At 40.1% G+C, this 27,682-nt stretch overlaps 1 protein-coding gene across 3 annotated transcripts in view; it reads right to left on the minus strand.

Annotated features, from left to right (window-relative positions):
* The window catches only part of RAB28 (RAB28, member RAS oncogene family), a 120,214-nt gene extending 94,051 nt beyond the window's left edge, over positions 1 to 26,163 (minus strand). The window contains exons 1-3 of one of the 3 annotated variants that reach the window (XM_074991734.1): positions 25,749 to 26,163; positions 17,147 to 17,243; positions 11,008 to 11,096 (exon numbers count right to left, since the gene is read on the minus strand). In XM_074991734.1, the coding sequence (XP_074847835.1) occupies positions 11,008 to 11,096; positions 17,147 to 17,243; positions 25,749 to 25,823 (261 nt within the window). In that variant the 5' untranslated portion in view covers positions 25,824 to 26,163. The remainder of the gene's footprint in view (positions 1 to 11,007; positions 11,097 to 17,146; positions 17,244 to 25,748) is intronic. The other 2 variants (XM_074991733.1, XM_074991735.1) reach the window with 2 other exon arrangements.
* Between the last annotated feature and the right edge of the window lie 1,519 nt (positions 26,164 to 27,682).

Consider the following 27,682-nt stretch of genomic DNA (forward strand, 5'->3'; position numbering starts at 1 on the left):
ATTAATTCCAAAACCTCCTCTAATGTCACTTCAATCTGAGTGAGTTCCTCAGATTTGTCGCCTAAAAAGGCTGGCTCAGATTTAGGAACCTCTGTAACATCTTCAGCCGTGAAGACTGAAGCAAAGAAATCATTTAATCGCTCCGCAATGGCACTGTCTTCCTTGATCGCTCCTTTTATATCTTTATCATCCAAGGGCCCCACTGCTTTTTTAGCAGGCTTCCTGCTTCTAATGTATTTAAAAAACATTTTACTATTGTTTTTTGAATTTTTGGCTAGCTGTTCCTCAAACTCTTTTTTGGCTTTTCTTACTACATTATGACAGTTAATTTGGGAGTGTTTATGTTCCTTTCTATTTTCCTCACTAGGATTTGACTTCCACTTTTTAAAAGCTGCCCTTTTCTCTCTCACTGCCTTTTTAACATGGCTGTTTAGCCATGGTGGTTCTTTGTTAGGTCTCTTACTGTGTTTTTTTATTTGGGGTATACATTTAAGTTGGGCCTCTAGTATGGTGTCTTTAAACAGTTTCCATGCAGCTTCCAGGGATTTTAGTTTAATTACTCTACCTTTTAGTTTCTGTTTAACTAGCTTCCTCATTTTAGTGTAATTCCCCTTTTTGAAATTAAATGCCAGAGTGTTTGACCGCTGCGGTGTTCTTCCCAACACAGGAATATTAAAAGTTATTATATTGTGGTCACTATTTCCAAGCGGTCCAGTAACAGTTACCTCTTGGACCAGATCCTGCGTTCCAGTCAAGACTAGATCGAGAATCGACTCTCCCCTTGTGGGTTCCTGTACTAGCTGCTCCAAGAAGCAGTCATTTAAGGCATCAAGAAATTTAATCTCTGAATCCCGTCCTGAGGTGACATGCACCCAATCAATATGGGGATAATTGAAATCTCCTATTATTACTGTGTTTTTTATTTTGATAGCCTCTCTAATCTCCCTCATCATTTCAGCATCACTATCACTGTCCTGGTTAGGTGGTCGGTAATATATTCCTAATGCCATATTCATATTAGAGGAATGAATTGTTATCCATAATGATTCTATGGAACATTTTGATTCCTTTAGGATTTTTACTTCATTTGATTCTATATTATCCTTCACATATAGTACCACTCCGCCACCCGCACGACCTGTTCTGTCTTTCCGATATAATTTATATCCCGGTATGATAGTGTCCCACTGATTGTCCTCATTCCACCATGTTTCTGAGATGCCTATTATGTCAACTTCCTCCTTTGATATGAGGTACTCCAGTTCACCCATCTTATTAGACAGACTCCTAGCATTAGTGTAAAAGCATGTTAGAAAACTACCACTATTTATATGTCCGCCTTTCACAGACGTGGTGGATTTTTTTATGCACGATTGTTTCACATCTGATCTTGCCCATATATTATTTCCCACGTTCCCTATCTGACTAACTTCTAGGGAATGCCTGTCTATGGAGCCTCGTGTAAGAGAAGTCTCCGTCCGATCCAGGTGCTCCCCCGCACCAATCGGCTTTCCCCCACCTCTTAGTTTAAAAACTGCTCTATGTCCTTTTTAATGTTTAATGCCAGCAGTCTGGATCCACCTTGATTTAGGTGGAGCCCATCCTTCCTGTATAGGCTCCCCCTACCCCAAAAGTGTCCCCAGTTCCTAATAAATCTAAACCCCTCTTCCCTACACCATCGTCTCATCCACGCATTGAGACTCTGAAGTTCTGCCTGTCTATCTGGCCCTGCGCGTGGAACTGGAAGCATTTCAGAGAATGCCACCAAAGATGTTCTGGATTTCAGTCTCCTTCCTAGTAACCTAAATTTGGCCTCCAGAACATCTCTTCTACCCTTCCCTATGTCATTGGTACCAACATGTACCACGACGACCGGCTCCTCCCCAGCACTGCCCATAAGTCTGTCTAGATGCCTCGAGAGATCCGCAACCTTCGCACCAGGCAGGCAAGTCACCATACAGTTCTCCCGGTCATCACAAACCCAACTATCTATATTTCTAATGATGGAATCCCCCACTACTAAAACCTGCTTCTTCCTAACAGCTGGCGCTCCCTCCCCCGGAGAAGTATCCTCGGCACGAGAGGATACAACATCACCCTCTGGAAGGAGGGTCCCAACTACAGGATGGTTTCCCTCTGCTCCCCTTGACTGCTCTCCTTCCCTGAGCCTTTCATCCTCCGTAACAGCCTCAGGACTGTCAGATTGGAGGTGGGACAGCCCTACTATGTCCCGGAAAGTCTCATCCACAAACACCTCTGCCTTCCTTAGCTCCTCCAGTTCAGCCACCCTGGCCTCCAAAGCACGCACTCGGTCTCTGAGGGCCAGGAGCTCCTTGCATCGAGCGCACACATACGCCACCCGCCCACAGGGTAGGTAGTCATACATACTGCACTCGACACAATAAACAGGATAGCCCCCACTCTGCTGCTGGGCTTCTGCCTCCATTTCCTACTCTAGTTATATACGAGGGTTAATTAAATGTTTCAGATAGAGGTTGTTATAAAGGATTTAGTTTAAGGGCAACAGAAGTAAGTCACTGGCTCCCTCCAAGCTCCCCCTCTCAACTCCCCTCTCCAAACTCCCTCCTGTTAGCACGCACCCTGTTTGCCAGCACCCGGTCGCAAAGCTCCCTGGTCGCTTACTAGCAGGGTTTAAGTGCTCAGCCTCCCTGATAGCTCCTCCCTCTGCCTACAGCTCAGCCAATCAGCACACGGTGTTTCAATTCAAACCTAATCAGCTTCCAACTGCCTGCCTGCCTGAGCACACGGCCTTTCAAACAAACAAACACACACTCAGCTCAGCACTCCAAACAAACAAACTCCAAACTCCAAACACACACACAAGCCCAAAACCTCCAAATATAAGCAGCCACTTACCCCAAGGTGCTTTAGTTTGCTCCTTCCTTCTCCTCCTCCAGGAGAGCCTCTCCAAACTCCCTCCTGTTAGCACGCACCCTGTTTGCCAGCACCCGGTCGCAAAGCTCCCTGGTCGCTTACTAGCAGGGTTTAAGTGCTCAGCCTCCCTGATAGCTCCTCCCTCTGCCTACAGCTCAGCCAATCAGCACACGGTGTTTCAATTCAAACCTAATCAGCTTCCAACTGCCTGCCTGCCTGCCTGCCTGAGCACACGGCCTTTCAAACAAACAAACACACACTCAGCTCAGCACTCCAAACAAACAAACTCCAAACTCCAAACACACACACAAGCCCAAAACCTCCAAATATAAGCAGCCACTTACCCCAAGGTGCTTTAGTTTGCTCCTTCCTTCTCCTCCTCCAGGAGAGCCTCTCCAAACTCCCTCCTGTTAGCACGCACCCTGTTTGCCAGCACCCGGTCGCAAAGCTCCCTGGTCGCTTACTAGCAGGGTTTAAGTGCTCAGCCTCCCTGATAGCTCCTCCCTCTGCCTACAGCTCAGCCAATCAGCACACGGTGTTTCAATTCAAACCTAATCAGCTTCCAACTGCCTGCCTGCCTGCCTGCCTGAGCACACGGCCTTTCAAACAAACAAACACACACTCAGCTCAGCACTCCAAACAAACAAACTCCAAACTCCAAACACACACACAAGCCCAAAACCTCCAAATATAAGCAGCCACTTACCCCAAGGTGCTTTAGTTTGCTCCTTCCTTCTCCTCCTCCAGGAGAGCCTCTCCAAACTCCCTCCTGTTAGCACGCACCCTGTTTGCCAGCACCCGGTCGCAAAGCACCCGGTCGCAAAGCAAATTGCAATACGTTACTATTAAATTCATATTAAATTTATGCTTCAAGATTCTTCAGAAACTAGATATTACTAGCTATAATAATAACAACGATTTTATTATTATTTATTATTATTATTACTATTATTATCCAAACAGAAGAATTAGGATTCAAACAACTCAGTTAAATATTTTTTAAGATAGACACATAGCAGTACACAGACTTTATTACTCATATATTAATTGTATCACAGCTAGAGAAACACAATGGAAACAGCAAAGAAAAACAGCAAGGAGTGTACTACTCATAATAGAATACCACTGTCTAATATGGACATTTAGTTATAAAAAAACTGAAAAGCTTTTCAAAATACAAGTTAATATTGTAAAAACTAAGTTGTAAAACAGCTGCTATTTTCACCACAGGTTTCCACATTTGATTTTTTTTTAAATTTGATTTACATATTTCTTATTGCATGCCTGCTTCAGCTTGTCTCCCCCCCGTGGAAGGGGGAAAAAAATAGCTGGCTCCCTTATTTCTCTGTTGTAGGAGACAAGAGAATAGCATTGGCAGGCTCTTAACATACTTTTAAGGTTGACCAAAAGCTCAGCATAGGTCACGTTCATTAACCTCAACAGACTTTAGGTCATGCCTTGAGTGAGAAATATTCAGAGGACAGATATTAATCGGGTTTCCCATGAATTCCATTACTTTATAGCAAAAGTCTACTGACATGTCTGCTACATGACTGCTTGCTTTGTTTTGTGATGCTACAAATTAACATGGCTACCCCTCTGAGGCTACCTCTAGCTTGGCAAGAATTGTCAACAAAGATATGCAAATTGCACAATGCATTTGTTTATCTTTTGCTGACAGTTCTTTTGGAAGAGGATTTTCTGACATTTGGGCCATCCATACATGCCCAATAATAACTACCAAGACATCCCTTCTTCCTCATGACACAAGGTGTATGGGGATGTCGACAGAACACTCCCAACCAGCAGACCTCTGCCGACAGATCTGTAGCCTGGATGCAGAAGAAGCAAAACAAAGGTTTTGTAGACAGAAGCCTGCAGTCTAGACATAGCCTGAGACTATTACCCTGCAATCGTTACCGTATCCCTTTTTATCTTTTTCCTCCGTGGATTCCGTGGTCAGCTCCCACTTTCATTCTCTTCTCAATTATTGACTCGTTTTCCCTTCTCTCCCACTATTCTATCTAACTCAGTATCTCAAAGCCCAGGTTCCCATCCAGAATCTGCTTCTTCTACTCCTGTTCTCATCATTCTATGTGCCTCTACTGAAAAATCACAAAGACCATGCAGTATTCTTCCACTACAAATCCTCTGGTTTCTCCTTATGTACCACCATCTTCCTTGCTAAATGAGTTTAATCGCTTCAAAAGCCCTGCTTGATTCCTCTGACTCTAGCTTCAGCAGCTCCTTCAAGGAGATTGACAAGAACTAACATGACCTCCCTTATACCCTCTTCCCCATACAACACCCTTTCCTCCTTTACCTAGCTCATTGACTCTAATGTACTGCACCCACAATTCCCTTGTAACTCGTCCATCTCCTGCTCCTTAACTCCATCCGCCAAGTTACTGATCTCCTCACTCCTATTCTACCCATCCTTTTAAAAAATACAATCTGAAAATATGCAGGAGGGAAGTAGCAGAGATGGGATTGGGTCTAAAACATATTCATAGCCTAAATGGGCGGTGTACATTTCTGAATATTTAATCACAATATTATAATAGAATAATGCACAATATGTCACTAGAAAAGAACATTTTAGTATCAATGTTTATAACAGTAATACATTAAAAAGATTAAAGAACATGCTAATGTAGTATTTTTAGTTTTAATGCTTTTATTCTTAATGTTTAATGTTACACCCCTATCCAAATGATTTATCTGATTATTCAAGAGCTGAGTAAATTTTAATTTGAAATTACTGCATTAAATTTAATGTTCATGAAAAAAAAGATTTAAAGTAATATACACTGCAGTCGCCTAGCTACAGAATAGGCATAAATCAATAAGTGGCAACTTCTGACAAGCATAGGCCACGTCCACATTAGCAAGTTCTTTCAGAAAATCAGGCCCTTTTTCGAAAGAACACATGGAGCATCCGCATACAAAATACGCTCTTTCGATCTGAAACTGAAAGAACGCAGCTCTTTTCCCGGAAGCCCTCTTCCACTCCCAGATCTGGAAGAGAACCTCCTTTCGAAAGCTTCTTTGGGCGGGGGGGACGGAAGTGTGTAGATGCTCCATGGGCTCTTTATTTCCCAAAAGACCACTTTTCATGGCACCAGATTTTTTGATCCCTGGTCTGTTCTTTTGAAAGAGTGGGGGCTGTGTGGACACCTTCTATTGAAAGAGTGGACTGATCTTTCCATCTGCTTTTTTGTGTATAGATGCACTCTTTCGAAAGAAAATCTTCTGAAAGATCACTACCATGTAGATGCAGCCGTACAGAGTATCAATGCTTACAGGTAAGACGATAGCTCACTCTCTATGCCTATTATCATCAGCTTCTCAAGAAAAACTGAAGAAAAGGTTGCCAAAAGTGGCAATTCTGTGATGTGGACACATCACTACTAAAGGCTAGGCATAAGGTACATAGCTCACAAATGTACAAAAAGCAGCCAATCAATAGAAGTCAATAGCTTTTAATCTACTCGCATTTTCTTACGCAAGCCTCTTAATAAATTTTCCTATTGATAATACAGATATATAAAGATTCCTTATGCTGACAATCAGTACAACAAAAATTTAAGTTAGCTTTTAAAGGTTGCCTCAACCTGGCTATTTAAATATTTAACACCTTTCATTCAGAAAGGTCCCAAAAAGCTCTTTATTGTCTCCTAGAATCATTTCTGCCACCACTGAAACTGAGCCACTCCTAGGGTAGAATGAAGCCACCACACCATTCTAGGCAAGCAATACCACAAAAACAGTTTTAAGAGGAGGAGTAAATTACAAACTCATTCAGCTGCAAGTATGTGGGAAATTATGTAGACTGAGGGCTTGTCTACACTGGTAATTTACTGCACTGAAACTTTCTCACTCAATGGTGTGAAAAATCATTCCCTTTCCCTTCCACCTCCTACCCTGAGTGCAGCAAGTTTCATTGCAATGACTTACCAATGTAGAAAAGCTGCCAGCACTGAGAGCTAATACCTTTCATGGAGGTGGTTTTCCTAAAGTGCTAAAAGAGCACTGTTGCAGCACTGGCACCGCAACCACAGGAACACCTTGAAGAACAGCCACAGCAGCACTTTAATGTTGCAGGTGTAAACAAAGCCTGAAATTCCAAGGTTAATACCACTCCCATTGCAACACATGGCACAGGAAGCCAGGAGCTCTGTTCTGTGCCTCAGCCACAGGACAGCACCTCTAACAGTAACATAACCCAGAACTTCATCCTGAAGAACTGATTCTATTTTCACACAGAAAGAAGTAAGGCACAAAAGCAATTTTTTGCAGCACCTGGAGTTTTTTTCTATGTCCCTCCTTTAAATGCTAACCACACCCAACTCTCTGATTATGTCATCTGACCAGATCACAGGCTAAGATGATGTAGGTACAGAATATATTGTTCACAATGACTTGTACTATACTCTATAGTATACTGTAGACTCTATTATACGCCCCAAAAGAGCAAAATGATGCCTGTTGGTATACCTATGCATCCATGTGTAGCCCATTTCACTTGCACAGGAACAGCAGTCCATTCATGTGCAAGAAGTAGCAGAATCAGAGCCCTGGATAGTTAAGTTACTTGGATCCAGGGCAAACCATCTTCTTTGCAGGCAAAGCATCAAGAAACTATCAGTATTCAACAATTACACATGACACAAAGCATCCCCTGCATTAAGATTTGAAATTATTGCCTTTTGTATGTGTTATAAAATCTCAAAGTAATATTCTGGATAGATATTTACATTGTATATGGTTGCTTAGATCATACATTCATTTCACAGCTAACAAGGCACTCAGAGCCTTTACATTCTGAAATACCTTTGCAAATCTGATACGGGATGTGAACTCACACGTAAGAGTGATTGGATATGCACGGGGGGTGACTATTCAGGAAAGACTAAAAGGACTAAGGGCCATATGTTGGAAACAACATTGTAATTTAGGCTCCTAAATCACATACTCAAAAATAATTTCAGCATTTAGGAGATGAAATCTAATTTATTTTCAATGGGAATTAGGCATCTGATCTGCTGTCCTATAAGATACCTATTTGCATTCTTAGGCATATATTTTTCTTAATCTGCCTCTAGCAGAAGGAGAATGGAGCAGTGTCTTATTTCAAGACACTAATGCTAGCGCTACACTATTGTTGCTATGTCAGGACAGGTTTGTAACTGCGTGGCCAAGCAGGGCTATTTCGAGCATGGTATTTTGTTCACGGTGATCCTTGTCATGTGAGGGTTACTGGGAAGTTCAAAATAAGCACTTATTTCCAACTGGTGGGACCAGCTGGTCATGGGGCAGTCAGATGACCAAAAGAGGCTCCAGAACTTACAAATGTGGAAGGACACCTTCCTGGAGCTCTGTGCTTGGTTTGCCCCCGCCCTCTGGAGACAGGACACCCAGCTGAGGCCCGCTATCCCTGTAGAGAAGTAGGTCAGAGTTGCCCTCTGGATGCTTGCCACCTCCAACAGCTACCACTCCATAGGAAACCAGTTTGGCATGGGGAAGTCCGCTGCTGGGGCCCTCCTCATAAAGGTAAAGCACTCTCAGGCTGCAGTCCCTGCATGGGGAGGGAAAGAAGTGTTCCACCCAAGGGGGACCCTCAGAAAGCAGGGTTGGGGTGGGAAACCCCATACCCAGAGAACCATGCCTTCCCACCCTCACACAGCCCTGCTGCGGGGAGGGGGGAGGGGCGGAAGTGGCAGACTCACAGAGGGGGCTCCTGGAGAGCTCAGGGAAAGAGATGGGAGGGGGCAGGGCCCTGTGCCAGGGCCCAGAGATTCCCTCCCTGAGTCCCTGACGTGTGCTCAATCCCCTCCTTTTGGAGATCATAATGGCCATCAACACCATCCTGCTGTGGAAGGTTGTCCGTCTGGCAGACATGGCCACAGTCATGGTCAGAATCACCACCCTGGGGTTCCCGAACTGCTTCAGGGTTATCGACAGAACCCACATCCTAATCCATGCTCTGGACCACAGTGCAGCCAAGTACATATGCCAAAAGAGATTTTTTTTTTGATGGTGCTGAAGGCACTGGTCAACCACCGTGGACACTTCATAGATGTTTATGTTGGATAGTCAGGCTGGGCACACAACGCTTGGGCGTTCTGCAATGCTGGCCTGGGCCAGAGGATGGAGGCATGCACATTCATCCCCTGCCAGGAGCTGGCATTCAGGGATGTGCACATGCCACTGTGCATCGTGGGGGACACAGTCTACCCCCTGGCTTATGGAGCCATGCACCAGCCAGCTGGACCCAAGCCAGGAAATCTTCAATGACTGACTCATTCAGCCTTGGATGCAGTCCTAGTGCGCCTTCAGCCAACTGAAAGGAATGCTTTCGGTGCCTGTTCACCCACCTGGACATGGGGGAAACACAGTATCCCCCAACTTCTGGCCACATGTTGTGGAGGGGAAAGTAGGGGGCAGACGCCAGTCAGAGGTATGAGCAGCCGGGCACAGCTCCGATCCACCAAGCTCATCAGGACAGGGTGCGTACCTGTGAGACCCTGAAGGAAAGCGTGTCCCACAGCCCCCAATGACCCTCCAAAGCACACCCCCAGCAAGTGCCGCAGGTCCACAGCCTATCTCATCCCCACAACATCCACCCATTCAACCGCTCACCCCTCCCCAACTTCTGCTCAATAAACACGGATGTGGGGATGGTGTTCAAATAACTGGTTTACTGAAACAAAGATAAATGTGTTGACAATAAAGATTGCAATAAAAACCTATGTACAGTAGAGCGTGACCAGGGAGTGGATGGGGGACTGCGACAAAACCCTCTAATGCAGACATAGCCATAGTTGGTTTATCAAATAAAAATAGATTTTGATGTTCTCAATTATTTTAATTGAAATGTTACCAGATCACTCAAAGCTGCTAAAATTACCAGTGAATATGATCTAGAGGGACACAATCAGCTTTAAAAAAATCACAATTCAGTGTGAGTTTTTGGACATATTATTGTTAAAAGAAACTCCTAAAAATTATCAGTGAAAGAAATAAAAGTATTAGTCTTATTTCACCCTTTCAAATTGCTTATTTTTAGTTTCCCTATTTCATTATTGTCAGTTTCACCTGTTAGTTGGTAGGTCCTTCACAGGCCCAAAAAAAACTAATTTTCCCCCTCCCCCGGCCTTTTTTTTAAAATAAGGTAATGTGGTTGTAATACCACAGACATTACCAGGATGACTCAGTGTCACATGTAATACGTAAAACTACCTACATTTTTTTTTAGAAATTGACTAAATTTTAAGTCACCAAGGTCATGGTTTCTTTTAACCCTACCAATTAGCAAATCTGAGAGTCCTTGCTTTATGTTTGTTAGTGTGATGCCACACTTCTGCTCTTGTTCATGTTATAGAGTTATATTCTTCCCTTTACTGTGACAAGTAGAAAGCAGCAAATCAAAGTTAAAAAAAATACATTGTCTATTGTTTCCATTAAATTTGACAAATTAAATAATGTGGTAGTTAGTTTAATACTACTAAGCCAAAAATAAAATGATATGCACATCATTCCAAAACTATATCCCCTACATCTACATATCATTGCAATATTTTGTTTAGTTCTAGAATTCACTTGAAACCACTTCATCAGCTTTTGGAGAAAAAATAATTTCCATTGTATTCAAGTTCTCCCAAAAATATTTAGCAATGTGGTTGCCTCCTTTTGTTTGCCCTCTTATAACCCCACTCGCTTACATGAGCTTAATGATGTAGGATTGCTCTTAATTTCCTCCTTCTACCTTTTCCCCCCAGGGGGCATCTGCTCTCAAAGCTGCCAGTATATCCACGATACCATGCGGATATCCAAACAGCCCTTACTGTTTACAGTGATTGCTTTCCTCAACCCAAGCCACAATGCATGGAAACACACATCTGTTTTTTCAGAGTTGTTAGGGATCTACAAACTAGCACCTTTCCTGATCTTTTTTTAAGCCAGCTAAACATCACTATATCAAAAAATAAAACTTGCACATAATGCTATAATAAGTTTTAAATTAAGCAGGTGTTTAATTTTCTGACCTAAAATTTTCCTGAAAGAGTACAATTATGAAAGTAAAGTTGGTAATTTGGTTTTTTACTGTACCTGAGCTCCATAGATATATTTATCCAACATCTTGCCTCCGATTGTTTGCCCTCCTATATCCCACACTTGAAGAGTAACATTCAAATTTCCTGAAAAAACACACAGAAGCTGAGTTCTTTGAAGACAATGATTTGATGGTGTTAGATGCAACTAAATTCAAAATGTAACATTAATAATATACTGGAACCGTATTAACTGATTTAAATACCTTTTACAAAAATAGTTTCTTGTACACCTAAATATCCTCACAACAAAATACGGAGATGAACAAATCAAATGGAACAAAGCAGCAGAAATGTAGCACTTTAAAGACTTAACAAAATGATGTAGACGGTGATAAGCTTTTGTGATCTGAAGAAGTGGGTCTTTCCCATGAAAGCTCATCATCGAATACATTATTTAGTTAGTCTTTAAAGTGCTACATTTCTGCTGCTTTGTTTTGTTGGAGTACAGACTAACATGGCTACCTCTCTGTTACAAATCAAATGGGAAAAAAGTTAACTGCTATTAATTTATGCTCCTTAATATCTGGTAAAAACATAGTTAGATATGAATCACATCTCACTGTGTGTTTCAAAAGAAAAGAAGTAGAATGGAGTAAGATAGTTTTCCTAAGTCAAAGTTTATTAATGCATTTCAATGAAGCAATCTATATATTGCACTAGTTTCACTGTCCTTTATTTTCTAGCAATATCAATTTAACCACATATTTGATCTCCAATGCACTTGTTCAACTGCCTTAAACATTTAGAACTTCAATGCATCCAGGCGATGGTGACACTACAGAGATCTGTCAACAGAAGTCACTGTCAGAAAAGGTTTTCTGACAAAACTTCTGTCGGCAGAGTGCAGCCATACACAAATGCCAACTGGGAGAGCACTTCGCTCTGTCAACAGAGCGGCTGGACTGCCCAACTGCTCTCTTGACAAAACAGGCACTAAGAAGCCCAGTAGACAGAGTTGTCTATTGTTCTGGATGCTCTGTGTGTCCAGAGAAGGCACCTGAGAGCACCCACATTTTTGTCGACAGAAACTGTCAGCAGCAGCATTCTGCCTCTCAGCCATGAGGCATAACACTGTTGGCGAAAGTGCTGAGTTTTGTTGACAAACTGTCGACCAAACGCATTGTGTGTGTGGACATTCCACCAGTTTTGTCGCCAAACTTGCTAGTGTAGCCATAGGCATACAGAGAGACACTGTATTCTGATAGAGCTCTTCCCAATTCTACTCCATAGTTAGGTGATTATAATGACAATGCTAACACAACTCTATTTTCAGAGTACAAAGTATTTCCTGTTGTCTCCCAAAAGGCAGTCAGCCATAAGCTTCATTTGGCTAACATATTCTAAGCCTCAAGTTATTTTTTAAACCAACAAATGAACTCGTTTTGTACATTAATCAAAGTAGCTTTAAATTCAGTTTAGAAGACATTATACAGTAGATTGTAGTTCTTGATTGTTTTATCTCACACACATACCCCTTAAAACACAAACACAAACGCACACACACAAACAAAATTAATGATATGCTGAGAGATTAAAAAAAATCATCTACAGCCCATGCATACCCGCCAAATTAATCAGTCATTCACATTATTGTTCACGTCCATTACACCTCTAGAACCCAATGGTCCACAGAGCCCTTTTTTAGATGGAATGAAAATGAATACATTCTATGAGCAAACTGTCCAAATTCTTACACAAGATACATACACATGTATTTATACTGAACTATAACAAATGAATGCACATATAACTTGACTGTCATCTTTTATGATAATATGATAATTTCTACAGAACAAAATCGGTTGTCAGGAAGCATCAGACTCTAGTACAGTGAAGTTCAACAAAAGTTTTCACCAAATTACACTACATATATTAATAATTTTACTGATGAAAAAGTATAAAATGTAGAATTTTTTTATTTCTAGACAAAAATGCAATAATGTGGCAAATTCCACATTAGTTACAAAATGTAAGCATAACATTTCTTAACTCACAATAGAAGTATATGTATTGTAGAGGAGAACTAAATATGAGTTTTATCCTTAAATTGGGTTTTTATTCTTGCATTACAAACTTTATGTTCTCGATCAAAATGTTATCTATTCACCTGCAAAGGAACAGAGCCATTTACATGAAAAGCTTCCATCAGCATTAAATAAGTTACACAAATTAATACCCCATTTATGGGTGAAAATCTGTTTTATCCTAGTGCTTTGTGACAGTTGATAGCAAATTACAAACAGATACCTGGAGCTACTGTGCTTGGGCTACAAAGTGTAACTATTACATTTTTATAACACACCTTGTTTTACTTTGGTTAAGTGTTCACACTTCATGGCCAATTTTTTTTAAATTGCTACATATATCTCAGAAATATATGAATATTTTACACACATGCTAAAACAGTCAATCTGTACATAACACTAAAATAAGTTTTAGTTATCAATCTGTTTTAAATATACAAAATCTCATTTTTAAAAATAAAAAATATTTATGGAAAACAGTGCATTTATGGTCAGCACTAACACATACCATTTCATCTGTATAATAAATATATGTGTTTTATATAGCATTGACCAACTATTAACTGATGCCTTTAAAGCTTAGAACATAAATCTATAGTGACCACAAATAACACAGGAATAAGTCTTCCGTAATACATATGCGGCATGAACAAACTAGTAAACCAGCACTAGGAAGCAACTACGCTTCTTCAGGAGGTGACCAAGCTAAACACACTGGAAAGTCATTCTGCAGTGTTCTATAACCTAACAAGGTTGTATTCGTTCTTCTGCCAATTCATCATTTTGTTCATGCTACATACGTGGAAAAAAAAAATTAGAAATAATATAACCTTTAAAAACAAAGATTTTACAATCATATTTGTGCATGTTGAAATCTTTCCAAACTGATTATTATACAATGTTAGAGACAAACAAATTATTGGGCTCAGTATAGGAGTAACTGGCCTGTGTTACAAAGTAGGTCAGACTAGATCATCTAGGTCTCTTATAGTCTTAAAAATATTAATTTTTCCCTTCCTATCAATATTATAGGAAATAAAAAATAAAATGTAGTTTGTCTCAATACAGACTGATTGTTTCATTCATGTTAAAGTGGTTTAAATTAAACGAGAGCAGTTACTGAAATTCAAACCGATAGTCTGGAGTGATAATTTTGTATAAACCCTTTACTGTTTCATGTGTTTTGTGCCAGAATGTTCCATGCGATAGTATGTATTTTGTGGTCAACTTTTTTTGGATGGCTATGCCAGTAGAAAAAAATCTGAACAATATGACTATTTAAAATTCAAGCATCAGATATGGTGACAATGATAATTTTTACTTTTGGCATAAGATTTAAAAGGTATTATATCTACTGACCACTATAAAAAGGAAGTGTATCTAAACATGACTGGCAATAATAAAAATGTTAGTTATTCATGAAGAAAAATGCCTGCAGCTCTAAGAACTGAGCTGTTGTGTGCTTTCTCTAAGCACCAAAACTAATGTACCAGTCAATAATTATAACGAAGAATTCCAGAGAAATTGCAGAGTCCATTGGTGATAAACACAAAATTTTGAGTGAAGGGCTTTTTGTTTGTTTTTACAAACATTTTGTATAAATTGGGACACAAAAAATGAGTAAACAAGACAATATAGTGTTTCGATACCTACGTTGCTTTTGCTCTGAAATGAAGCCACTGGCTGGATTCAATAGTAACCTTTGTAAAAATGCACTTGGTGAATGAGTTAACCATACTTAAAGTCAAGATGAAGCTAAAAACACAAGTGTGCCCACTTCTTGTTCTGAAAACTTATATCTTTTTCACAGGAGAATCCTGTTTACTTGAGTGTACGTTCCCACAACCTTTCTGAAAGTATTTTGATCACGGCTCTTAAGTAGCTCTATCAGCAGAGCCCTCGGCTAGCAGATACGCTATTTTAAGCTGTAAAATACTACAGAGCAATTGCATCCAGTCTGTACAGCATATTGGAACGTGAAATATACTGAAATGGATCAATATTCAGTAAGTAATTACCTGGAAAGAATTTCATACAGAGAATACGTAGCTCAACAGTAAAAATCAATTAAACTAGTCAAAAATACTTGTAAAGTATATTATATTGTTATTTTGAGTCATCAACTATTAAAATGATATTCTACTTCTTATTGTAAAATTATATCAATTATTAAAAAAAATAAGAAGAATAAAAGTATAGTGATGGGTTTCATTCGTATCTAACAATAAGTTACTATTTGTTTTTAAAATAAACCTCAAAATATGCAATCAGGATACAAAAATACATATTTCGGTTTTGTTTTAAAACTATAATTTCTAATTTTGAAAAATCTGTTTACCTTTAACAGCAAAAACATTGATTAGGGCTATTCTGAAGTCAGTTATCTGTCACCTGTCCTATTAGTAAAGAAAATAAACTAGTGCATGTTTTTCTACTGATATTTGAATACGTTTGTCCAGTTATATGAATTCAGCTTTAGGAAAATATTAATAATTTTGCATGAGCACATCTAATTTTTGTAATCAATTAAAATAATTCATTTACTGATGAAGTGCATTCCATGGTTATTTTCTGAACTCTAAATATTTTTCCCCCAAAACATCTAATATATCCAAAACATCTGATATTGTATTTCTCTGTCTCTAGAGCAAATGAGAAATAAAGGGGAAATGCCTCTTTCCTGATATAAAATTTCTATTTTACAACCACAGAAATAAGAAAACATATTACACTCTTGAAACAAAACAATTATGTAACAAGACAACAATGAATGGGGACAAAAGGTTGATGCTCTCAAAGTTTTCCACCCAAAAAGAATATTTAAAACCCAATAATGTACTAACAGCTTCGGTATGCTTAAACACTGGAAAAGGCCTTGCAAAAGTACAAGTTTTCAGGAAGCACACTTCATGATTTGCGTACACATTCCATTTACAAGTGCTGTTTTAAGTATTCTGCATACTTGTATTTTTAGAAGACCAAGCAAGACTATAAAAATTATTCCATCAATTCTGCAGAGAAGTAAGCACACAGTTGGAATCTGTGTCAAGTCATAAACAAGAGTACAGTGGAATAACTAATAAAACAAAGCTTGAAGGACAGGATCCTTTTATGTACGGTAGCATTCTGTATCCATTGGAAAGATATCACAATATTTGGAAATTATTAGCAATGTAGTTGTAATTACATAACATTCAGAACACTGCAAGTTTTCATAGATGGCACATTCCATTTCTAATTTGCAACTTGTATGTTACCAAAACAAAGACAGAACTTGCATCAACTGTATCATACCTAACTGCAACTTAATACTCAAAAGGGCTTTATCCAGCTTTTATTTATTAAGCTCAACATGGTAAATTGCTTTTAATGGAATACTTTTATGCTGACAAATTGAACAGCCACAATGAATGAATGGTTCTTTTTATACCCCCAATTGTTCAGAAACAAACTTTAAGCACTAACCATTCTATTTTATTATTTCTTTGCATTTTCCATGCAATGTGTGCAACTGGCATCTAAATAGTTTCTTTGCCGTCGTGAACTGAAACATCTTGAATGCTCAAACTGTATTTTTATGAGTGCCAAGGGACCTTAAATTTTAGTGGTCTATTAAATGCCAGCAATTTCATGCTGCCTTGCATAAAACAGCATTCACGTATTAGAGCACAGCAATTCCATAGGTACATTATACTTCTCTCCCACAACTCAAATACAAACTCAGTGTATTTTATCTAAAAAATTAGATTTATTTCAAAATGCAAAGATATTTTCAGTTAATACATAATTATATTTTATTGATGGTGTGTATTACACTATCCACTTGAAGGGGTTAGTCTTAAGAGGTATACAAGAAAGGGCCAATATCAGTTTTAGAAAATAACATTCTATCTTTAAAGAAATAAACGGCAAATACAAAACACTTTTTCACTTGGTGTCTGCATAACAAGAAATCTGAGAGTAACTAATCTCAAAGGCCAAATTATCTGGTCTATTTAAAACATCTGCATGAAAAGCACTAGTTTATTTTATGTATTTCATTCTCAAGGCCTTGTCTCTGCAAATTTTGTTTTGCCACCAGTTTCAGTCTAAGACTCTTTATTCTCTTACCTGGTAATGTTATTCTTTTCAAAAAGAAGTCCAGTCCTACAGTCTGTTTGTACTGTTTCCCAAAAGCTTCTTGGGCAAAACGTGTAGCTAAAGATGTCTAAAAATAAAACCATATCAAATTAGTTGGTATTTGAAAGGCTGCAAACACTGTTTTAACCAGTCCCAAATCTTATAAAACAAAGGTAAGCAACTTTTTAATCAATGAAAGCTAACAATAATTGATAATGGCAGACAAGAATTCCATCCAGCTTAAAATACAATAAAAGTGATAACGGCAAGTAACATAAGCAAAAAACAAAAGAGTAAAATATTCAGCATATTTCCTGTACATTTTTTTAAAATTTTCTGATACTAAAAAAGCAGAAATGTATTACATTTTAATGGAGTGCCAATAGCACACTGAGCTCTGCTGCATACAAACATAAGGTGATATGATCCCATAGGGCTCACAATTTTTAAGTCTTGACTTTTACATCAGGCCATTCCTTGTACACAACACAACTAACAAACCAACACTGGGCAAATACGAACATACATATCCACACCATTGTTCCCATATAATTTCAGGGAATCGTTTTCCTTCAGAAAATTTGCAGGTGAATGGCCTGTCTGTGGACCAACCCAGTGCCTGATCTTGCAACCATCTGCATGCCTTTTGAGACCACACACATGAAATGTTGCACATACTATGTAAACCCGTACTTTGGAAATTGTTTTCCTAATGTTAAATTTGACAAAGTTGTGTCGTGAATGTACACAGATGCACAGAGTGGCCTTTTGGAATAACAGAGATCTCTTACTTTTTACTATGAACCCCCGAGAGAGCATGCTTCTAGCAACTTTAATATGCACAATGTAACCATGTGTGTATTTTCTGTTTCTTCATGACCAGTTGTAATCCATTAATCCAAGGAAATAAAAACACATGATATAATGAGAAAGGATACAAAAGAATAAGAAATGCCAGTTATATGCACTCCTAGAACTGCTGAAAAAAATGCCTGAAAATTGAGTGTAGTGTTGCTGAAACAATGTGTTCTATATCAAAAGCTTGGCAATGATTTATCAGACTCTTGTTAACATGACCTGTAAAAATTGGAAAACACACAAACACAGCATCTGCAGAAAATTAGCCAAATTTCATTCTGCCTCTATAAGTGGGGGAAAAAATCAGGTAACAGTTTCACAATGCCCTTGCATTGGCAGAGACTGACACCCTGTGCGAACAAATAGGAATCTACCAAATCTTTGAAGAATGATATCATATGTTATTAAAATGGGTATTAGACCATATCCAGTACAATAATACATATAGTCCTGTTACTGAAAACAGAGACATTACACTGCCAATGTTAAAAAATGGAAGCACTATACACTTCCTATTCTTCTACAACAGCTTGTATGTACCCTGTTTTATGAGAAGTCATTTATATACTCTCACCACCGAAGTACTCCACAGTTATGGAATCAAGCATAAGCATGAATAAGGAAATATTGATTTGGAAAGATATGTGTGAAAGAAATACAAGACTTAATAGTTGCTTGATTGTATCATTCATATTCCCAGAGCTCTTAGAGATTAATAGGTGTTTTTAATTTAGAAGATATTTTTAGACCTGATCCAAATACCAATTAAATCAATGGCGACCTTTTAATTTACTTTCGTGGACTCATGCCTATAAAGAATTAAGAAAATAAATTACAACAAGCAAATTATAATTAAATAAGCATATTCATCCCATTTGTACCAAAGTTGCTAATGAAAAAATTGAGGATCACAGATTATGAGACTCCATCTACCACTATAAAGCTATCTGACAATTATGTTGAAGTAGTTATTCAAAATAAAAATTTTGACTGTAGCTCTGCTAACACTTTCACACTGATTTTGTAATCTAACACTTAGCATGAAATCATTTCACAAACTTTTTTTTAAAAACAAACCATCTATCACCACCTCAGATGCAGGCAAGTAAAAACACAGCATAGAAGTGCACTATACAGGCCCTCTCTTCCTATAAATTGAACGTTTAATTACAAAATAGGAACTTTTCTCTTGTAATTTCCCCTTTCATTAGTGAATAACAACTAGCACCTGGGATGCAGAACAAAATATAATCTGACAGTATCATAGGATTTTATATTTTCCCAAACCCTAATTTAGATCCACAGTAAATAAGCAAACCTCCTCCGTTTTAAGGATACGGTAAATATTAACTTTGTCACTCTGTGACACTTGATATTCCCAAAAGATTTCTAGGGGTGTTAATAAAAATAAACAACACATTCAATTAACAGCCAACCAATAAGAGCAACAAGTAATCAACAGCACGGCAAAGTTCTCTTAAATAGCTTTCCTCCACTCTGCTGAATGCAAAGGAATTTATAGCAGAAAATCATTGACTAACTCCTTTTCTAATTTTTTTTTAATGAATGTCCGTGCTCATGAAAGGTGTTGGAGTGCCAGCCCCAAAGACTGGAGTTCTCTATTCATTCACAGAACAAGTATTTATCCATAAGAACATTGACAGCAGCAGTTCAAGTCCTCTACACGTGGAAAAGTTGTCTCCAGGCCCACTCAGGTCCATCTACAATGCAAAAATCCCTTCAATCCTAAAATTTTTCTCTCGAGTAGTTCTTGAAAAGGGTTTTGGGTAGCAATGTTGGCAGCAACCATGGTTTGCATGGTCAAGGTAAGTTATTTTCTATTCCAATGACTGATTCAAGCCATTTCAGCTTAAAAAAAAAAAAAAAAAAAAGCATCTTCTGTACCAGTTTTTAAACAAGACTTGCCCTTCCAAAAATTTTATTTATCTGCTGAACAATTTTGTAAAATGGCCTGGGCCTCATTACATGTTCTCTCTATTAGGACTGCTAACCAGAATGCCTGTTATGTTGATATATACTCTCTCTCTCTATTTCAGCCTCATATCAGTAAAGCATTTAAGCATTTGCCTAAGTAGAAGCAATACATAACTTCTTTGATGAATAGCAATAGCTGAATGAACTGAAACTGGGTCTGAACACATATGCCTGATCACATTTTTAAGGCCAGTCCCTCCCATTCCAGCGCAATTTCTTGAGGTGCTGAATTAGCAATTCATATACTGAAATCATAATTTAAGAACCACAAAGAGCTTAACAAGCAAAGGAGTATTTTTAACAATGTGTGGGGGTGGGGAGAGAGAGTGGGCAAAGAAGAGTTCCCTACAGTAAAAGATAGTTACTGTAAGAAGTAAAACTGAGGAGAGGGTAGACTGCTTGCTTATGTTTTTCAGATCAATCAGTAACTGGCTGTAAGACTGTGTTGCATATTGTCCATAACTGTCCCGAAAAGAGCTCTGCAGCTCAAAAGCTTGGCTCTCACAAGATAACACTTTGTCTCTGTCCTGGGACAGACAAAGTTGCAACAACATGACAGATGTACACTAACAGAAAGACCAAATCACAAAGAAAAATCAGACTGTCTGAAAAAAGTTATCATCTGTCAAGTGTTAGGTGGCAAGTCATATGATTTATGCAATGTCATCTAGATAAAGTCAGTCATGCATTCCTACCAGTCCTTGTGTGGGCATTTGTAGAGTATGAATGGGAACTTCCCAAGGCTGCCCTACTTCACCTTTCCCTCCCTAGAAGGTAAATTTTTCAGCTGTGTCTATGTGGATTAAAAACGGAAAGCTCTTTGAAAAAAATCAACGGAATTTTGTCTGTTATCTCTGGATCCAGCAATAAGATCTTCCATCATAGGTTTCCACTTTACCATCCCCTTTGAGAACTCATCACCCAAAAATTAATCTGCATCCTCTCACTCTACCCCTTCCAGTTTATCATGTCAACTATTTATAATAAATCAGATTCTGCACTAGCACAAGATTGTATGAAATGACAGGGAACTGTAAGTCAAGAAATGCTTTAATTTTTAACTGATTATGGAGTAATTCAAACAGTGAAAAGTTTTCATTGAAAAAAGTCTAGTTTATAAAAAAAAAAAAAACAGTGATCTAAAATTTTGCTTATTCACAGCTTACAAAGCACATCATTTTATAATATGGCCTTTTTGGCCTTCCTACTCCACTGCAGCCCAACAGTGAAAAACTATACCTTAAAAGAAAAAAATGGCAGATGTCTATAGCCAAACTATTTACAGTATTTTCACTATACAGGCACGCCTGATTATTGCTCTTTGATAATTTCTCCATCTGCAAAATAGAGACTGCAATAGTATTTACACGATAATAACTGAGTGAAATTTAATTAATGTTTATAAATGCCTAAGATTTTAAAATGAAAGGTGCTACAGAAGTATTATTAGGTGGGTAGTGAGGTGATAAATGATATATATGTTATAGAGAAGGAAATTCTACATTGGCTAAAAATAATCATGTGATGAGTAAGCCAATATTTACTTCCTCAAAGATCAACAATAATGAAGTCTGAAATTATTATCAATGAGGTTGTAGAATTTGAAAACAAATTCTCACTACCCATGGGTCAATTAAAAAAAAGCAAGGGGTAGGCAGGTAAAGGAGAAAATAAACACACCAGAAAGACGCAAGTGCAGTACATAGTTGAGAAGCCCATCTCAGACATGATGTAGGGAAACAGGCTTTTAGGATTTCTACTAGGAGCATGACACAGTTCAGGTACTCCACTTTTTGCATCAACCTACTGAAAGCACATGTCTGATAAATACAAAATTCTACACCCAACTGTAAGGCAGAAAGGGAATGGGCACTGTCCCTCATCTCCAGCCCTGAAGCTTCCTAATTTGTAGGGTAGTCCCAGAGATTACATTCTTCCTCCACTCTCCCAGTATTGAAGTAGAGGGTGAATTTCTGCTGTTCTGCCTTCTTCCGTTGCCTTTATTTTTCCAAGTCCTCCTTGCCCATGAATAGCTCGAGGACCTACTTCCACAGAGACACCGTTCCCAAGTAGCAAAAGATCTAGCATGTTTTTGTTAGCTTCACTTCTGCTACATTTTTCAAAATGCAAATCAAAGAGTGTGCAACAAGATGTAGAAAGCACCATCCAGAGATGACACCACTTTTCAATCTATATTAATGTCAATTTTTTTAAAGTTTGGTTTAGTTTCTAGAGGGGAGAGCTTAGACAAAAAGACTCCGATTCCTAAGTTTTATTCCCTTCTCTCTTTCCCTTCTCTTCCTTGTTATAAAAATCTCTTCTCTTATACACCTGTGTATTTTTGCCTAACTCAAACCTTTTCTATTTTCAAATTTCTTTCATGCAACTGGTTTAATCTGTTTGTCTAACTCATTACAACCCTTTTATCACTGTTTTTTCCTCATGTGGTGCATTGTTTTCTGGGTTTTTTTATTTTCTTAGTATTTTTAAAATGTTAACCTTTCCTCCATTGTATATTTTTTCTTCTGCTTTGTGTTTCTGCATTTCTGTAATTCTGTTCCCCTGACTTCCCTCCTCCAGCAGTACTTCTACTTCTTCCCATCAAGCAAACCTGTTTTAGACTCTACAAGCTATCCTCAATGTTTTTTTTCCATTTCCCTTGCCACCCTACTACATTACCACTCAGATTTAGCCCATATATCCCTGTGCCTCCATCGACAAAACTTGAGTAACCTCGTGACACCCTCTGGCAGATCTAAGTGCCACTGTTGTGCACTGAGCACTAGCTGGGCTCTCTTTCCAACCTTCCGCTCCAGCTCTCACCTTTCAGCATCAGCCTCCATACTTGTGTATGTTTATGTGAAAAAAATGCATAATAACCTTTCCATGATTTTCCCACACACAGCTCTACTAAGAAATTTTCTAAAATGTTCTGTGCCAAAATAGTAGCCTTAGCTATACAAGTGAATAGGAGTAAAGCACTACTCTCTGCTTTATGAAGGGGGTCACTACTGGAGAGGAAAAAATGGAAATTCTGTCCTGCACTGGACCTGCCACAGAACTGTCTGAGCAGTTTTCTTTTTTAAACTATCGCCAGTGGTCCCACAGAGTTTGAATCTTTCCCCTCTCTCCCAAGCATGACACTAGAAGACACATGCAAGTTTGCTGTCTTCTTATGAGCTAGCTGAATCATCATTCCTCAAGGGTCAGGAAACTAGCATTGCCATTGTTGTCCAAGGGAAAGAAAAGGAAAATATGCACCTCTGGATTTCAGGAGGGAATAAGGGAAGATATGTTCCACCACTATTCTCATTCCTGTCCATTGACTGAAGACAATAGTTCCTGCAGAGAGAGGAATGTGCAAAACGAATGGAGGCTGAGTGTGCGTGCAAAGGAAGCTAGATGAAAAATATGCACTGGACCCCGGAATTACACAGAGGTTGCATTCCTGAGCAACTCTGTGTAAGCCAAATTTTGCTTTACTTCGGGGAACCTGGCTCCCGTGAGCAGGGCACAGCTGGGAGCCAGGCTCCAGCTCCCCATTTCTTACAGGAGGAGGAAAACTGCCCAGTGCAGCAGATCTGGTCAGTTTCCTGTGAGCTGCAGGGAGCTGGGAGCCAGGCTTGTCAGCTTACCCACTCCTGTGGGAGCTGTAGTGGCAAGCAGTCCGGAGCCAGGCACCAACTCTCCACCACCCCGAGCCGTGTTAAACTGAGACGCAAACAACTTGAATGGGCATATCTCGGGGTTCTGCTGTACCCAAGAGGGAGGCTGGGTGAGGGTGAAAAAAACAAACAAACATTCTTATACACACATCATTTTAAGGACCAGAGGGAAAAAGTGACAACACAAGAGAAGGAACTCAAATGATTTGGTCTTAAAAATCTCCAAATTTACCTGAACTGGTTCTATGACTCTATTTTTCCCTTTATTCAATATGTCAGACTTTATTTTTAGAAGATTTTCCTGCAAGGTCCAAAGTTGCAACAGAGGCTTTTAGGGATCAACATGGTTGCAAGAAGCCCATTTAGGGGCTCTGCGGGGAAAGTAGACCCCATCAACCTAATTTGCACCAAGGCAAAAGCAGCTGAATGTTAACCACAGGATTTTCAGACACAGGAGAGAATTCAGGGAATCATATGTAGGATACAATCAAGAAAAAACACCAAAATGCACCAATGTTTGCATATCCAAATAAATTAAGAGATATTGCTGAGGTGTTGAACAGTAAAGGACTTCTTTGTTTGATGTGGGAAAGCTGTGAGCAAAAACTAGGGCTATCTTGAGCATTTATAATACACTCATTACACAGTCAGTTGGTGTTATCTGTCTATTGATTCAAACATAATATTTAAGGCACAGAAGGTTTTCTTTACAATCAATAGAGCAAGAAACTCATTTATTTAAATGAAAAGTAAAATCTGTATTTAGCCACTTCGTTTTTTTCCCCCACAACAGAGAATTTTTGTACTTATCAGTGAGAAGAAGATTTTCCAATATCTGGAAATTATAAGTCTTGGTTTTTCACTTGAATCATAAGTAAACCAGTTTTTGGGTCCAAACTTTTAATTTCCTTCTAGAAATTCAGTAACAAAGGCAAAGAAGCACTTCTGACATTCACATTCCTGACTGAGATTTTCAGGTATCTCTTATGAACACATTCCGAGTATGTGTAACAATATGTATACCGTGACCGATTTTTTTGTTGCTAGTAAATATCATGTGTTACTGTCCGCCCTTGTGAACAGTGACCTGTGCTTTGCCTTATTTAGCTCTAGACTAGTCATGGATATCGGGTAAACCACAATTCTGTAATCATGCTGTTAATTACAGCCTTATCCTTCACAAAAAGGAAACCTTGAAAATGTGAACCAGAATTAAATCACCATGCTGGTGACTTCACATATCCCAAAATAATACCTCTGGCAGATTTACAATTGCCAGTCATTCGTGTTGGTAGCGTAGTAGTTTTCAAGACTCCAGAACACAACTTCAATATCAACATACATAACTCATTTCAGCAGCAACATCCAGGTACTATGTTTGTCCCTGAAGATCAGATTCTGTCCCTTATACCTTGCCAGAACCCCAAATCTCTTCCCTATGCCTATGCAGATCCCAAACGTGTCCACTGTCAAAATAAACAACACGAAGGGGATCGTAGATAACGCATTATTATCTTTTGTCTTTATTAAGGGCTTTTATACTTTAAATAAAGCAAATCTAAAATGTACAGTTTGCCGCACCAGACTGGTTCCGGAGTTTGGGTGCCCCTCGCCTTCAGGCGCAAAGCTCTGGGGGCTGCTCGGCGCCTCTGCTCCAGCGCCCCACATGACACATGGGGTTGGCCACAGCAGCCTCCCCTCCCGCTCTCTGTTTCCGGGGCTTGCCCCAGACACCTAGGGAGACCCGGCCGGAGAAGCCTCTTGTGGCGCGATCGTTCCACCTCCCGCCGCCCCTCTGCGGGTCTCAAATCCCAGGGACAGGCAGCTCCCCACCACCACCACCACCCCCGGCCCTCGGTTCAGTGCCCCGCCACGCGTGGCGGCGAGGCAGGTGTCACACCAGGGAAGGGACTGCGGCTCGGCTGCTTCAGCTACGCGATCCGCACATTCGGCCAGTCGGAAAGAGCTGAGCCAGCTGGGGCCGAAGGAAGAGGCCGGGCGGGGCGGAGGGCGCCCCGTGACGGGAGGGGGCAGAGACCCTCCCAGGAAGCCGGGGGTGCAGCCCCGGCACTGACCTTGCCGGAGGTGCCGTCCCCCAACAACACTAGCTTAAGCTGCCGGTCCGGACTGTCCTCTTCCGAGTCCGACATGGTCCCTGCGCGGTGCGGCTGCCTCAGTCACGAAGCCGGTACCGGCACAGGGTCCGCCGCCGCCATCTTCCCGTGATGCGGCCGCTGTCACTAAGCCCCGGTGCGGGCGAGACCACCCCGAGGCTGAACCGGAGGAGAGCGAGACAGCGGGGCTGGAAGCCAGCGCCCGCTCATCAGCAAAGGAATCAGCTCGCTGGGCTCTCTCCTTGCAACCTACAGTCTCCCGCCCCCTGCACGATAATGTCTTGGGCCAGAACTATGAAGGCTTGAATGGTTTAGTCCCCTCGCGACGCCTGGCGCGGTAACTAAGGGCCGTGGGGTGAAAGGTCACAGGGCAGAGGGCGCTGCAATTGACTCCTCCCCAACCCGTGCCCAAGGGGCGAAGTCAATGAGGATTCCCCGCCTAGCGGGCGGAGCATCACAAGATTCTTTGCCCTCAGCAGCTGCGACAGTGAGAGGCGGGGTATAGAATTATCCGCGCCCTCCGCAGCCCAGGGGTGTGGCATTTACGTCATTGCCGAGTGAGGGGAGGAGCTTGCCTCGGCTGGGCCGCGTGGTTGGCGCTGATCGTGCTGCTGTAGCTATAGGGCTTTCGGTGGCTTCCCTTAGCCCCTTGCGGGAACAGGCATCCCTGGCTCTGGCTGGAGGTGGTCTGCCACGCTGCCCGGTCCCAGGAAGCAGGGGAAAAGGAGCAGCCTTGGGCCGGGGGACGGCGAGAACTGGGCCCCCGGCTGCTACTGTCGAGGGAGCGAATCCAAACAAGAGCGTGGCTGGAGCTGCCAGGACGATTTTTTTACCCCTCTGGCTGCCGCTGCTGCAGCCTGAGGCTGCGATCTGAGAGCTGACCAGGTTTCTTGTATCTTTTTACCAATAATGAGGATTCAGTGGGTTTACTGGCCCATAATATCTGGATTGTTTACAAATTTCCATGGCCTAATTCGTAGTTTGGCCTAGTCTGCAATAGCCACTTCATGGTTCCAATACCCTGCACGTAGCTGAGGACATAAACTAATGGTAAACCGAACAGGATGTCTGGGAATCTCAGTTTCATGGGAATAATACCAAATTCGTATATACCACTGTTGGTCATCACAAAGCAAATCATAATATTTCACGTTTGTAATGCCATATGAAGTAACAATATGTCAGTCTTTCAGCTTTGGCAGTTTACGACACAACTGACTTTAACATCACATTATCATGCTTATGTTCTTGCTTCTTTCTCATCTTTGATTTCAGCTTTATTTTAGCAGCCACTATCTTGAAAATTGTATTGAAAGTGGTATTATGCATTGCTCTGACACTGAGTTTGTGAAAATAGTGGTTGGTAAAATCATATATGAATAAAAATATTAGTAAAAATTCACCAGTCGTCATAAATTACCTGATTTTCAAGTATAACAATGAGCTAATTATTCTCTCCCTAACCTGATGCTTTTCTTGTTAGTGAATGTTATGTAAAATTTGCTTATATCAATATTTGTACCTGGGTGGTGATTTCTTCTCCTATGGTATAAACATAAATTGTTATTCGGCTGTTCAAGAGGAGATAGAGCTGTCCAGTTAGTTAACTGGGTGAATGTTGTCTCTTGTCAACAATGGGATTATTAGCCACTGGTGTAGCCATATAGATGTTACTGCAGAATTCCTAACCCTTATTATCAGTACAGCATATTATATGAGCAGCACCAGGACAAGTCAGTGCTTCCACCATTGTGCCATGTCTGTTAAGAGGTTTCCGCTGGTACAGTTACATCCATGTCGCCATAGGTGGATTTAAAAAAAAAAAAAGGCCTTAGGGTAGGGGAGTTCAGTATTGGAAATGTGAAGTCTAGTATTTCCTGTCGTATTGAGTGAGT

The sequence above is a fragment of the Carettochelys insculpta genome, chromosome 4 (genome assembly GCF_033958435.1).
Source record: "Carettochelys insculpta isolate YL-2023 chromosome 4, ASM3395843v1, whole genome shotgun sequence".
Taxonomy (NCBI): Eukaryota; Metazoa; Chordata; order Testudines; family Carettochelyidae; genus Carettochelys; species Carettochelys insculpta.